This window comes from Sciurus vulgaris, assembly GCF_902686455.1.
Source record: "Sciurus vulgaris genome assembly, chromosome: 12".
Lineage (NCBI taxonomy): Eukaryota > Metazoa > Chordata > Mammalia > Rodentia > Sciuridae > Sciurus > Sciurus vulgaris.
In genome coordinates, this window is record NC_136473.1 from 98,344,513 (window position 1) to 98,360,184 (window position 15,672).

At 44.9% G+C, this 15,672-nt stretch overlaps 1 protein-coding gene across 6 annotated transcripts in view; it reads right to left on the reverse strand.

Annotated features, from left to right (window-relative positions):
- The window catches only part of RGL1 (ral guanine nucleotide dissociation stimulator like 1), a 147,119-nt gene that overhangs the window by 40,878 nt on the left and 90,569 nt on the right, over window positions 1–15,672 (reverse strand). For all 6 annotated transcript variants that reach the window (XM_079108019.1, XM_079108018.1, XM_079108021.1 and 3 more), the window contains one exon: window positions 13,418–13,495. In XM_079108019.1, coding sequence (XP_078964145.1) covers window positions 13,418–13,495 — 78 coding nt within the window. The remainder of the gene's footprint in view (window positions 1–13,417; window positions 13,496–15,672) is intronic.

Below are 15,672 nucleotides of genomic sequence, written 5' to 3' on the forward strand. Positions count from 1 at the left end.
AAAAATAAAAAGAGGAACCAAAACTTTGGGAAAACCCATCCAGGGCTTCAGAAAAAGACATGCAGAAGAAGATTAAGTGAGTTCTGAAGGCAACTTTGCAAAGCAATCTGCACATCACATAATGGCATTATATGGTTTCCAGTTCTGGACTTGCTCAAATCAAAGACCACAACATCTACCATACTTATATTTTAGGCGATAACTCACTACCACCAGGCCAGAAATCCTTCTGAAGGGAGAAGTGTCTGGGCTTGAAAAAGGTAAATGCACAAATTTAATTTTACAAAGATCACCGGGGCTTTGGCATGAACACCAAAAATGTCTTCATAAAATTATTCTTATGTTCCTCAAATGATAGAGGAGACTGTTTCAAGTGGGAGGAATAGTGAGGTTAGATCTCTGAAAGATAAAGAAGAAAAACTTGGTAAGCAAAACCACTGTGAAGGTGACTTCCTCCCATAGCAGTTCAAGGGTCATAGGCAGGGTTCACTGAGGATAAAACAAGGTCCCAGAGTACAAACGTCAGGGTCATTGTGTGTGCAGGTTCCTACAGACATGTTGCTAATAACACCAGGGTGTTGCCTTTAGGTCTGGGGCACACTCCAGGGAAGAGACAGATGAATGACCAAAAGGATAAAATGGAAGCCAGGCGCGATGATACATATCTATGATCCCAGCTACTTGGAAGGCTAAGGCAGGAGGATCACAAGTTTGAGACCAGCCTGGGCATCTGAGCAAGACCCTTTTTCATAATAACAAACAGAAAGGGGCCAGGCAAATTGGCGCACACCTGGAATCCCAGCAGCTTGGGAGGCTGAGGCAGGAGGATCACAAGTTCAAAGTCAGCCTCAGCAAAAGCGAGGTGCTAAGCAACTCAGCAAGACCCTGTCTCTAAATAAAATACAAAAAAAGGGCTGGGGATGTGGCTCAGTGGTTAAGTGCCCCTGAGTTAATCTCTGGTACCAAAAAGAAAAAGAAAAAATGAAAAAAAGAAGAAGGGCTGCAGATGCAGCTCAGCACCTCCCTTCAAAAAGATAAATGTTTTGTGTGGCTATTCTTCTATGCTTCATATTCAAAGAAAAGCTCAGGCACTCGCTGGGCAGTGCCCCACTGAGAAGAACAGACGCTGCCTCACTAACAACCACCACCCACGGTCAGGGAGTACTGACTAGTGAGGACAGGAGAAGATGACAGGGACTATAAATTAATCATGTGCATGTTTAATTGGTGGAGGTACAACACTTGGTCTTACCCAAAGACCTAACGTTTTCAGCCAAAATAATTTTTAGCAAATCTTAAAATTATCATCATCATCAAATTGTACTTCACACAATGGCATTTGAAACAAATTGTTTATTTAACTAACAAACTCCAAATTGACTAGTCCTTACTGTGCATGTGTGAAACTGCAGGCTGGCTGGGCTTTCACAGGTGTGCGCAACTTTCATGTCTCGATTTCAGACCAAAGAACTGGACTGGAGACGATGCATGAGAGGTTGGAAGCCCACTGAACACTGAACTTGTGGAATGCAAGGACAAGCAGGAAGAGAATGAATGCGCTGTTTCACTCATGTGGACTCTAAGGCATTTGGAACTACGATATCAGACTGTATCAAAAGCAGAAGACAAAGGTATAGAAATACTTCAACAGTCTAAATATTTAGTCCAGATTTAATACAATCATAAACAAAACTTTTGTTCTCTTCCAGAAAACTGGAAGAAAGTAATCTGGGATCTAGGTTTAATTGAAAAGGTGAGTAAAATGAAATCAATGGACTTATATTTTGACAGTCTCACATTGTTTTTATTATGATCCTTTCTTCACAAAAACCAAGTATCATGAATTAAAGAAGAAAATGATAAAGCTCTGTTCTCAAGCTTCTTTTTCATAAGGAATAGTTTTCCTTTCTGTCTAAGAAGCAGTGAGCCCAGAACGATGGTGGGCACGTGGGTGGGGTGACAGACAAGAACACCGGGAAACCTGACATCTGAATACATCAAGCTGATTCTTACAGAACAACATTACATTGCTCAAAAGAAGGGTGAGCGAGTCTAATTACCACTACTCCCATAATATTTCAGTGAGAAGAGACTCTTCCAACGACACCGATGGAAACAGATATGGAGAGGTGATAACAGACATAGAAATCACAAGGAAAAGTCAAAAAGCACTGGTCTAAGGAGGAGACGGACAGCCTGAGGACCCCTCGGAACCTCGTAACTTAAAAGAACTTCCGCATAGAAAACCAACATCAGAGGAAGATCAGTGATACTATTATATCATTTGCTCCTTACCTGCTCATAATTGCTAATTTTAAAATTACACTATTCATTATTCATTGCAAAACCAGTAAATCTTACCAATGTATATAAACAAAAAAGCAAAATATCTACTCTCCCACTTCATTCCAATCCCATTCCCATAATCTGTGAGTTTGTAATATATCCTTCTAGAATTTTCTGTGGATATAGATACATATTTAAATACACTGAGCAGTGTGATGTGGGCCAGCTCTCCATTCCCCACCTCTAGATTTAGTTTACTGTTTTGTGATTACACAGTATTCCATTGCACGAGGTTCCATAACTCATTTAAGTATTCTTCCACTGGTAGGCAGATTATTTTAGTGATTTCCAGTTTCTCATGATTACAGTTAAAAACGTGTGCCCTTCCTTCCTTCTCCCTGGGTACGAGTGTGAGTAGTTCTATACACTGGGGCACATGGAAAGCTGCAGCCCGAGGCCTGAGGGAGTCCTGAGAGAAGGCTTGGTCTGAATCGCACTTGTCCTGAGTGCACATTTTGTCCTCCTCAATCTGAGGCTGTTGACTAGCTCTGGAAATCTACTCATTTGGCCCTTTGTGGCAGTGACCCTCCTGCCGCTCAGCCTAAAAGACTCTGAAAGTTCACTGCAAAACCAGATATTGAGTTTGCCAGAAAAACCATTTTCACACAAAAGAGGAATAAAGGGGAAGGAGGAAGAAGAGAGAGAGTAGGGAAAGACGCAAACTGCACAATAAAATTCCAGGCAGACCCCTGCCCTCGGAGCCAGCAGTGTTTATCAGCATGCCAGGGAGGGAGGCTTTCTGGAAAGGCCTGGACCCCTGCCCGAAGCTCACAGTAGCTTTATGTTTGCCAATCCTGGGAAGAAACTTTCCGTTCTGGATAGACTAAGAAGTGGATACAAATGTGAAACTTTTAAGATTCCAAAAGGAAAACATCACAAAATTGTGGCAGAGAAAACACAATTACTGAGTGACCCTGTTACTCGGCCCAGCTCCACTCCTTACAGCTAACTCCCACACTAACAGAACTGAGTGGAACAATGTTGAAGTCACAAACCTTCAGGAAAGGTGTGACTGTCAGACTAGAGAAGTCACTTGGCTCTGCGGAGCACAAAATGGACACTGGAGAAGGAAGCTTGACTCCTGGGCCAAGCCGCCTGGGAACTCAGGGTTCCGGTGGGTCAGGTAGCTCCACGAATCCTGTGTGGAGAAGACTCAGAAATGGCTGCCTTCCCCCACCTGACACTGATCTGCTGTGATTTCAAATGGCATACTGTCCCTGAAGGACATTTTGAGACACCTGGGGGAGAGATGATTGTTAACAGTCTTACAGCCTCTTGCCAAAAGTCTCAGAAGGGAGGGACTGAGAACCGTAAATGGCTCAGTGAAATCAATCAATGCTCAGGAGAACCACCTCAAAGCATTTGCCACCTGTCACAGAAAGAATGGCACAAAGTACAAACCATGCCATGAAACTGTGGATCCAAGCCCACATTGGGATTTTGTTCACCAATATGAACAAATGCACACGTGGGTGCAAACACACACATCTAGGGACGCTCTCTGGAACAGACCAATTCAAAGACATTAAATTGTAACATTAACTGCAAGAGATGATTTTTGAAGACTAAGAAGTAATTTCTGAAATAAAATGGAAAGATGAAGATAGTGACCTAAACTCAGTAAGGAGAAAAGTCAGTGCGTGACCTCCCTGTCCCGAGTAATCTTTGGTGGGTTACAGGCTGAACTCTTGAGTCCTGGGGAGAGGTGCAAATCTGAATAAGCACACCAGGAAGGTGGCCAGGGACAGCAGCGCAAACCTGACAGCAGAGGGGACAACCAGCATTGTTTCCCACCTCAGCATTCTCAGCAACATACAAAACTTCTCCCACTACTGCCACGTCCTACGGGGAAAGGCAGGCAGGCTCAGGCGTCAATATGTGGAACTTACGCATGTGGCTTCTAAGGCTTTTCCTTCCAGGAAGCAGACTCCTGGGGAGAATTAATTCACCAATGAAGCTAATAACTACTGACTGTCCTTTATTATTTATGTGACAAGCACCCCAGTAGGGGAGTCCAGGGTCCCATGGAAGCTTTTAACTTCAGAGGGAGCCAACCTAGTTCAGGCTTCAGCAAGGGCGCTCCTGAGGAAAGGAGGTCAAAGCTGAGCTCTTAAGGATAAGCAAGAGTCAGTGGAGTGAAGACTGAGGCGACAGCACAAGCCAAGGTCCAGAGCCTTGAAGACCTGCTTAGCTGGAGATCAGAGGGGAGGGAGGCGGTGCAGCCAGGCGTGTCAGGCTGTGGATTTCCAGCCAACCAGAAGTCAGCCTTCATAACACCTGGCTAGATGCCTTGGCTTCAAGGTATGAGGTACAGGTAGGAGGTACAGGTATGGGGGAGACAGAACAAAACCTCCAGTTCCTGGGGCCCTGCAGGCAAGCGAGGCAGAGCAAGGGGGCGGGCCAGCACTGAGCTGGAGCTTTGCTCAAACCACAGCCTGCAATGTTTGGCAAATATATTAAATCATACAAAAGTTCCACAGGTGGTAAAGCCCTCTAGAATTGGTGAAATGCTTACTAACGTTTTTTTTCTAGGTATAAAATCATCTGTCTCATAAAGTATCACCTCCAAGTGAAGCAACAGAATGACCATGAAAAAAGAACTCTGTCTGCTTGGAGTTCTTTTTCCTGCCCCAAATCTACTTGAGATAATAATTTATTGCACTTCAGCAGCAGCAGATTAACATTTTTAGAAAAGCAGCACAGTGTTTTTCTGCTTTAGGACATTTTCCCAAAACGATATCTCCTCATGCAGATAATGAGAAGGTAAGAGGATCTATGTGGAGGGGCCTGTCACGCATGTGGCTGTGGCCTCTTCCCAGCTCTGAGGGTGGGATCCAACGCGCTTTCCCTCAGGGGGTGAAGGCTAGCTCGGCCTTGACGCTCAGCTGGACTCTGCACTTGTTCTCCTGGTCACAGTACAGTTCTCGCTTCAGGGAAGGTTGCCAGTAGAGGCTGCTGAGACCTCTAGCTAGATGGCTGTCCTGACGAGGAAGAACAAAAGACGACACGGAGCTTTTTGTTTTTTGTTTTTGGAAAGGATGGCAACCTTATTATTATCATCTGGACTTGTCAAGGTCATGGTGCGAAGCCTTCTGTACTTCTGTTGTCACAGTTCTCCATTAGTGGTAGAGAGGGATTCCAATACTGGGAGGGGAACTGAAAGCGGGACTGGGATAGGACCAGGGGAATAAGTGCAAACCAAGCCAGAGGCAGACACAGCACTAAAAGACAAGCATAGGGCGGTGGCCCTGGGGCAGGTCAAGGAGAAAAAACCTCCACAACAAGGAGAAGGGAGAAAAAGATTCTGAGAAGCACAGAAATACGGAGTAAATATGGGTGGACAGGGCCAACAGTAAGATGAGATGAGCCTGAAACTAATTACCCAGAGTCAAGGTTACTTACACATCTGTCTTTCATTCCCTCACTAAGTACTTAAGAGAAATATTTTCATTTTTATCAGAGGGAAAGAAGTGGAGGCCTCATGGTGTAGAAGTTAAGGACTGGATTAAATCTAAACTCTTCCATTTATTCACTGTATGACCTTGGACATGCTCCTAACCTCCCAGGTTCCTGTTCTGTAAAGTGGAAATATTAATAAGGGTCATTATGAGAATTTAAAAAGTATATACAGCACTTATCACAGACATTATTCTTAATATGCAGTCAATAACTTCGAGCTATTACTAGGGGTAAAAAAAACCATGTCACACACCAGAATTATCTTTTAGGGTCCTCAGTAACTCATTCTCCAGTTCCCCACAGTCAGACAAGGGAGTTTTAATATTATAAACAGGCCTCTATTAAAAACAAACTGTGAGGCCTTCTCCGGTTTTCACCCTCAGAGCGGAAAGTATCAGATGCTACAAGGCCCTGAGCACAGGAAGTTGCTTGGGCCGGACTGATTTGGTCTTCCTTCTTCTTTCCTCACATCCTTCAACTCACCTCCTTCCCCAGGAAACAAGGCTAACTTCCACATTTCAAAACAGCTGTGCGGGGACCTTGCTCAGCGTGTTTAGTCCATTCTAAAGCAACAACCAGGCATAACGGCCTGGATTGAAGGAAACACCGTCAAGTTGAAAGATCTCAGAATACTAAACAATCTAAAATGCCAGTCACGACAGCGGTACCACAACCCATCCTCCACGTGCCTCTGAAGCCTAATTACCATGATGGAGGAAAATGGTGGGGCGGGGGGAGATCTTAAATGAAAGACCTGAAAACAAAAGACCTGGGTGGGAAGCCCAGGTCCGGCAGTGAGCAAGACCTGAGTCCAGTTCAGTCACTTAATGGGCCTCTTGATCTAAGGGGAAGCACACAACAGTAAAGGCAATATTTCTGCATATTGATGATGGTAAAAGAAATTATAACGTGCCTAGCAGAGTGTCCTGCATGGGGTAGGGGTCACACCACAAACTGCAGTGGCCATGTTGGACATTTTCACTGTCCACAAGGCTGCAGGTGAATGGACCTGGTTAGGATGTCTTAATACCTTCCTCTAATATGGAGAAACACCCTCATGCAACTTCTTTTTCTTTTCTTTTTTGGAACCATTGATTATTGATGTTCACTCTCAATTATTAGATCATTAACTTCAGCTCAGGTGCTTTCTACCCACATCTCTTAAAACACACAATTCTAGTGACTTTCAAAACTATAGATTTAATTTTCTTTGTCCTGTATGGAAATTTTAAAAATATGTGGAATGAATTTCATAAAATCACTTTATGTGCATATATAAATATACCATAAGGAATTCCACCATAATGTATGTGGAGAAAGCACTGATCCAAAATAGATAAATGAGTGAAGGAAGATCAGCAGAGGAAAGAGAATGGGGGTAGAATGGAGGGGAGGGAAAGGGGAGAATGGGGACTGAAATGGAGTAAATCAAATTCCATGCATGTATGATTTTGTCAAAATGAACCCCACTGTATACATTACTATAATGCTCTATAAAAAAAATAATGCCAGACTCTTTCATCTGGCCTATTACTTCTCCATTTCATCTTTGGTTTTACTTCTACTTTTTAAAAAAATATTCCTTTCACATTATAACCTTTAATTCTTTTAAATTTGAAGTTTTAAATCTCATTCTTTTTCTCTATTCTTTTGTCCCTCCTTATTCTCCCCATTTTTGCCACAACAACTCCAATTAATCTCAACTGTCTTCTTGGGGTATTTGAATTTTCTGGAATGAATACTGATTGCAAACTCTCCATGAAGATTTTTCAACACTTTACACTGTGAAGTTCCAGGCATTAAGAATAGCAGTCAACTTCCCTTAACTCATGTCCCTCTTCTTTAAAGAGTGTCCAGTGTCTTGGATTACTCCTATTTACATGATCCTTTACCAGTGACTGAAACCTGGTGTCCCTGTTTACAATTTCTGGGAGAAGGTTGAAAGAATATTTGTACCATCTGAAGTTATGGGAATAAAAACAATTCCAACAATCTGAAGCACTGCTATGGTGAAAAGTCTGAGAAAACAAAACCTGGCATTCCAAAAGGGAAGTGATGAGGTTCAATTAAAGAAAAGGAAACAGAAGTGATTTCAACATCACAATCGTCATGAAAGGGAAGAAATGACGTGTCATTTCCTGAGGAGTTCCAAACCTTACTTTAAATAAAGTCGTGCATGTACATACCTATAATAATCTCATACAGTTCTGAGGATGAAGATCCACGATACAATGCCCCATGTGGTTACTATTCCATTTTTTCATTCTCTTTACTTCTGATTTCAATGATTATTAATAAATTTATCCTAGAGAGTTTCCTTTGTCTACCTGGTTCAATTTTTTATTATTCTTGGGATGAATATTATTATTATTTTATTTTTATCATGTGCAAATGTCAGGAGAATGAAAGGACACAGGTGGAAGGAACATGAGCCCAGAGGTTTTCTTCTATCAGAGGAAGTGGATTTCCTGATTCCTAAATAGCGGCCAGCTCAGGGGCGCTGGAGAAGAGACGGCAGAACCTATCGCATATTTCAGTCTCACCCTAACAACAGCAATTACGGTGCGGAGAAGAGTTCAACACCTGGAAGCCTTGAAGCTGCACCCTTTGCAATTGAAGACGCCCGTGTTTTAGCCAGATAGCTTCAGAGGCTCCTGAAATCGTACAAAACCTGAACTGGGCAGACTCGGGACTGGAATCACAGATATGTAGAAGTCACTCTGCCCCATCTGACAGGTCGCCATGCGTGGAGAACACTAGTCAGTTGTGGTCCCAGACGCCAGAGACCAATCTTTCATCTCAACTGCTTCAACTGTATTTCCACACTTCCCTTCTTTAAAGTTCTTTTTATCCTCTGATTCGTTGATTAGATCCATGCTTAAAAATACAGGAAAGACTGGTAACTTGGAAGTTTATACAAAATGGAAGGGTCACTCTACAATTCGCCACAAAAACTGAAAAACTAAACAATGTTTGGGCATTTTTCTGTTCCTGGTCAAACCAAACAGTGAGCCCTTGTCCCTGCTTCCATCTCTATCCAGGGCTACAAAACCAAAGGCAACAACCCCAGAGCAGGATGTTTACTTCTTGGAATGTCACTGGATTCCTGCTGTCTGTTTCCCACCTGAAATCACAGGAGAACAGACTCACAGCAAAGGAAAACAACGGGCACTAGACCATTCCTCACCTTACCCATAAGACAGTGCTTCAGTTCTGCTCTTTATTTATACCCACAGCGAACAGCTGTGATGTCATGATTTATAATAAGCAAACCAAAGCCTGTCTATTTTTTTTTTCTTTCAGTTTTATCAAGTCTGGTTATACAGCCTTTCCAACAGAGAAGAGTACCTCTCAAAAGTTCAATAAAATATTTGAGCTCTATCTCTGTTTTGGTTTCTGATGTTCCTTTTTGTTTTTTAAAAAAGATAAGAAAAACTAAACAAATTTTATTATGGAACTTAAAAGAACCTCAAAGATTATATGCTCCAAGCACTTACTCTGCAGGTGAAGAATCTGGAACTGAGAGGGATGGCGTGACTAAGCCAAGGCCATATGGCTGGCAAGTGACAGGGTGACAGAAGCTGGAATCTGAGTTCTCCAGGAAGCTTATCCAGGGTCTCCCACCTTTCAGGTGGCTGGTCCCAGACCATCATAGACCAATGCCCCTAATTATAAAAGGGACCTGAATGAATGAATTTCCAAATAAGCATGCTTAAATGTGTATAAATGAAGGCAGTTTTCACCTGCAGGAAAACGGCCTCAACGTTATGGAGCAGGTATTGTTGTTGTTATCATTATTACCATCAAGGCACTACTGACGCTGAAGGTCAGATCATTCTTGCAGGGTGGACATTGTCTTGTGCATTCAGGATGCTTAACAGCTCTCCTGACCTCTACCAACCAAATGCCAGTAGCTTCCCCAGTGGCGCAAAGACAAGAAAGCATCTCCCAACATGGCCAGCGTCCTGTGGGGGACACAGTCACTCCACTAAGGACCCCTGCCACAGCCACGCCTCCTGCACACCTACCAGACAGCCCTCCAGCACTGCTGCAGTCAGATACCAGAGGCAGCCCTGTGGTGGCCGAGGGACGTGCGGTACATACAGATGGGAGAAGCTGCTTCCCTGGTTTCCTTTCAGAAAGACAAAGAGTGACCTGATCCCACTCAGAAGTCGAAAATTTCACAGGGATAACTTGTGAAAAAACGGAGCAAAAAGATAATGGTGAAGTGGGAGAGAAAATAATAAAAGGAAAAGTGAAAGAAAGGGAAGTGGAAGGAAGAAAGAGGTCACCAGTGAGACGGGATTTCGACATTCCAGAATTGGTAGGACAGAGCAACCCATTATGAAGTAAAGTGGCATATTCTCATCAGGCATAATTTTTTAAAAAGGCAGTTCAGTCTGAGGAACAGGGTCAAGAACTTTCCACCGAGTCACTGTGTGGCTCTGGGAAAGGACCATTGTCCCCAGAGGTCAGATCCCTCAGGGGAGTTCTGTGAAGCTCTTTGTTGAAGACTCATGTGCTTTAAAACTCCAAAGCCCTTTAAAACAGCTTAGCTGGAGTCTCCTGGTAGTGTTCCTGGTGTGCAACGAATTTCAGTGGGACTCTGAAATAATGAACATGACTTCTCACACCAGGTCAAAATCAATTTTCTTAACCACTACTTCCTGAAAACATATTGAGCCTGAAAACATCCCCTAGGAAACAAGAAAGCTCTGGATACAGTTCAGACCGTCACTCTTCTTGGAGTGTTCAGGTGGCTAACTGAATGACAGCTCCAGGTTTGACTCAGTTCTAAACATGTGGACAGCAACATGCTATGTCCGATCTGTCCCAGGTCTAGGTTACACTTGACAAGTCGGTCACAGTTCTTACAGTATCTCTTCTTCTGCATACACTCAAATGCCCATTACCAAAAGGTTCCTTTTTAAATTAGAAGATTATAGTTACACACAGTAGTTGGGTTCATTTTGACAAAACCATACCTGCACGGAATTCGATTTCCACCCCCATTCTCTCCCCCTCCCTTCCCTACTCACCTTCCTCAACTCTGCGATTTATTTATTTTTGATCGGTACTCTCTCCATATACATAAAGGTGGAATTCCCGGTAGTATATTTATATATGCACAAAATGTGAATTTGTTAAATTCATTCCACATTTCTTTGCCTTTCCCATCCTTCCTCCCTTCCTCTTGATCTCCTTCTTCTACTCCACTGACCTTTGCCCTATATCAAAAAAAAAGCTTCCTTTAAAAAAAAATCATTTTAGTTTCAATGAATAAACAAACAAAAAAAATTTGTACACCTCTAATCCATGATTTGTAAACTCTAAAATGCTTAGGAATCACTTTGGTGTTTTGTTAAAATGCAGATTTTAATCCAGAAGGTCTGAGTGGAACCAGAGATTCTGTATTTCTACCATGCTCCCAGGAGATGCCAATGCTGCGGGTCTGTGGTCACACTGAGGAGGAAGGCTTCAAGTTGACTCCTTTCTGGAAAATCACCCCAGGGATGGTGCTGTTTCTCTATGGCTACCCTCCCGCTGTGCTCCAGGAAGTCCAAACTCTCACAAGAAACCAAAGCCCTTCACGACATAACTTCAGCCTGGCTTCAGCTCCCTGGGCTTCCCTCGCCCAACCTGCACACCATGAAGCGACCACACCAACTCTGTGTTGTCCCCTCAAATTCCATGTACACCAAATTTCCCTGATCTGGTCCTGCTGTCCCCTCTCTGGGATGGCTCTACCACCCAGGTCTGGCCCATCCTTCAAGCCCAGGTCAGATGTCACCTCCTCTCAGAGGTCCCCAGGCCTCTGGGAACAATGCAGCTGTTCCTCCTGCCACACTGTGCACCTGGCATTCACATTTATATATTGCTGTCTCTGTTTTTATAATAAAATTATAAAACTGCACAACGTCTAACTCAGGAGTTTTCTAACTTTCACGTGGCCGATTCCTGAAGGAAGGAGTCCCTCCCAGAGTTTTGGCCCCCAAATAAAGGAATATCTACTCAGGGACACCACCTCAGAGGCCCACCCTGCATCCTGGGAGTCTCCTCAGAGTCCCAGACTGCTCTCATCAGCGAGACTGTGCTCCCAATTAAAAAAAAAAAAAAAAAAAAACACATGTACAGTGAAAACACTTCTCCTGTCCCCAGGTCGCCAGTGTCTCTGTCCTCACAGCAAAGCAACCCCTCGTTGCCCCCACTGGGTCCCCTTCATCCTTTCCTGGCCCACACCTCCAGCCACCCGACCGCACTCACCCAGGGCCACCAAAGAGCAGAGGCCTGGTCCCAGACTCCCTCACCTGACCTGCTGCCACTCCTCCCTGAACGCCTTCTTGGCGTGTCCCCTGGGGCACGGCTTACCTTCCTCCTCCTCTCCCCACACCCCCCTCGCAGCTGCTCTCTTCCTGTTTCCTCTGCCAGACGCTCTGTTTTCCTAACTCTGAACACCGTGGGACCCTGGCTCAGTCTTTGGACCGTCTCTTCTCTCTTTACCCGTAGGCCCCCAGGAGGCCAGTTCCAGGACTTTAAATGCCACCTACAAACTAGGGATGCCCCAAGGCCCACCTCAACTCAGACCTGCCACTGAAATCTACACGCGTGCAATTAACGTGTCCAAGGCTAATGTCTTCACACACGCTCCCCACTGTGCTGCTCCTCATCCCCAGCATGAAGGGGATGTCTTCATTGTCTCATGAAGCTGGCCCTTCTGTTCTACTAGCTGCTTAAACCACAACCCGTGGCAGCACCCAGGCCTCCTCCCTCCCTCCCGTGTAGCCCGTCCACTCCAGCACATCTTGCCAACATCTGCCAGGTCCCGCAGGAGCCAAGTCCACACCACCATCAACGTTCCAAACCAGGCTCCCTGCTCCCACCTGTGTCCCCAACGCCACTGTCACAGTCTGTTTTCCATGCAGAGCCAGAGCAAGCCTTTAAAAATATAAGTTAGGCCATGGCACTGTCTTAAGACCTGAGTGCTTCTAACCTTCCTCAGAATCAAATCCAACATCCTCTCCCATGTCCTTCATGTCCTTGCGAGATCTGGGCCCCACTAACTTGCACACCTCGACCCTGGCAGCAGCCGCTCTGCTCACTCTGCTTTCCAGCTCTTTCTCCAACGCTGGCCCTGCCTCAGAGCCTCTCCCGTACATTCTCCTGGATAGTCACAAGGCTTTGCCCACACCTCATTCCCCTCTTTCAGGTGGCTCAGTGCCACCGAGCCAGACAGCCCTTCCTGCACCCTGTGGGACATCAAGCCCCCATCCGGAGCCAGCCTCCGCCTCCGCCTTGCTTCGTCCTTCTTCGCTTTTGCAAGCTTACCCTTCCTCTCTCTGCTGAACTATAAACAGAACTAAGGCGTTTCATCTGGTTCGCTGGTTGATCGTGTATCCCTCAGTGCAGGCCTGGCGAACGGCAGGTGCACGACACATTTCCACCGGATAAGTAAATGCACGTTGTCAGGAGGTTAACCATGAAGGAATCTAGGCCTGCTGCATCACGGGAGGCATCGTGGCAGAAGCGCTCCAAGGAGCAGGAGCTCACTAACCCACACGCTCTCCAACAGCTCCTAGCTGAGGGCTAGTGGTGCGGAGGAAAGGCCACTCACTTCCTGATCACCGTCCTGGACTCGGGGGAACTTGGGATCCCATCTTCTTCACAGCTTGGGCTTGTCAGGTTTCCGTACCTTGGAGATAAAAACAAGCCAACAGAAACAGTCAACAGCATCACAAAGCTGCTCCATTCAACTACACCAGCCTGATACCATCACATTAAAGAGAGAAATATTCATGAAATAGCATCAAAAGCAATGCTGTATTCTCAACAGCTCCTTAAGGATACCCACTGCACGCTCCGTACATTCTAAACAGAAAAGTGATTTAACAATCACACTATGTAAGACTTTCTCTTAATGTTGAACGTTTCTCTGATGTCTTAGATCATAGCGGATTTTTCCTCTCAGCAGAAGAATCAAATATTATGGGACACAAAACAGGCCAATTTCTCCTGACGTCTGTCGCACGCCCGCCGCACAGCCCCGCCCTCTGCACATCCGCCAAGGGAGACTCGGCTCTGCTGGCACAGCCTGAGCATTCTGGCCACTCAGCTGCGTCTGAGACTGGTCACCTGAGTATGTCTTTCTGGAGAAGGATCGTGGAAACGGCTGTGGACCTCAAGTAAAGGCTGACAGAGGAGGCCGAAGAAAAGAGTTCTTGAGCTGTGGCCGCAAGGAGAAGAGCTGAGGGGACATGAGCCAGGCCATCCAAACACAGAAACCGAAGAAGGACACACAGGGATGCACAGGGATCCAAGTTTTTGGAAAGCAATAGGTGCTAGGATTTTAAAATCTGGATCATTACAAACTCAAATTTTATTAAACAAGCTGATTATATTAATAGTTGTTATTCCGGTCCACATGTAAGCAATCCAATTTCATATAAGTATGTTTTGTCTGGTTCTGAATGTACATTTAGTAAATTTACATTCAGTTCTTAAGGAATCCCTCTATCAACATACAATGCAGAGACTATTTCTGCAGTTTCAGAGTCCCTGTAGTTTTATAAGCTGGTAGTCTGTCCCTAGGTTCTAACGACAGAAATTCTATAATAGGTAGGTTTACATTTTTAAAGAGCACACTTTTCTCTTCTACTAATAGGATTAAAGGCCCCAGTACCCTTATGGTTCCTTGTTCCTAGGATTTACAAATCCTTTTTAACATAAAAGCCCACCATCTGGTTTGACCGACTGCCAGTCCATCTGGTGTCCCCATCGCCCATCCCGCAGGTTCCAGCATGTGCCCTTAAGCACTGCGCCACCCCCGCCACCTGCTCCTTTCTCTAGTTCATCTGCCTTATGGATTTCTTGGCTTCCCGAAGGTATTTTCCACTGGTCTCTGCCCTCCTGCTTCCCTTTCACTCTGCCCTACACCTGCCATTTACAGGGTTTCCAAGACTACCCTTTGCTCCTCCTGAGCTAAAAAACTCAGTCAGGTTAAGATTTACTCAAATCCAGTGAGTAAGATAGGGATGGGAAATGAGAATCCTAGTAAATAAACAAAGTGGGTTTTGGCTCTATCTTTGGCCACCATCATAGCAAACCGTGTCCTCATGTTCTCTTGCAACAGGCTTTGTGGTTTGTTAAAGTAGGAAAGATTGGGGTGGGCGCAGCAAAGAGGGGGATCTTGGAAAGCCACTGGACCTCCCATCTATCTGACTCAAGTGACCCTAAACTCATTTCCTGCCAGCCTTCCATGACCAAATATGTGAGTTAATCTTTGTTTTTGTCCCATTAATTAGTCTATTAACTCACACACTCTCTCTCTCTCTCTCTCTCTCTCGTTATCCTGGAAGTACCTTTTATTTTCCAACTGGAAGCCATGAGAGATAGAGATAAAACAGGAAAATGCTTATAAGGAAAAGATACTCATTTTACTGTTCCTGATAATTTTCTAAGAGGTTTCTACCAAAATCCTCCAGATCTTCCTATTCTCCATCTCTGGTTCTTTTTCTGCACTGTTCGGGCTCAGGGCCGAAGTGCAGGTTTGGGTAGCCTAACACCCACCACAGTTCCACTCCAAGACTGAGGTGCTGCGATGGATGCTCAGATGGCACCACGAAAGATGTGGAACTATGCTGGTGACCCTGGGGCCATCTATTATGACTCAGAAGATCACAAGGGTATGTCTCTCAACTACCAGAGGGTCTACAAGTTCACAATCACAACCATTTGATAAACAACTGGGAGACCTGTCAGAGCCACCAATGGCAAGGCACATGTGGCAGAGGGGGTGGCCCATTGCCAGGTTCAAATCTTGCAGACGTCCTTGACCCTTCACTACTAACCCATCAGGACCCCCTTTGGTCT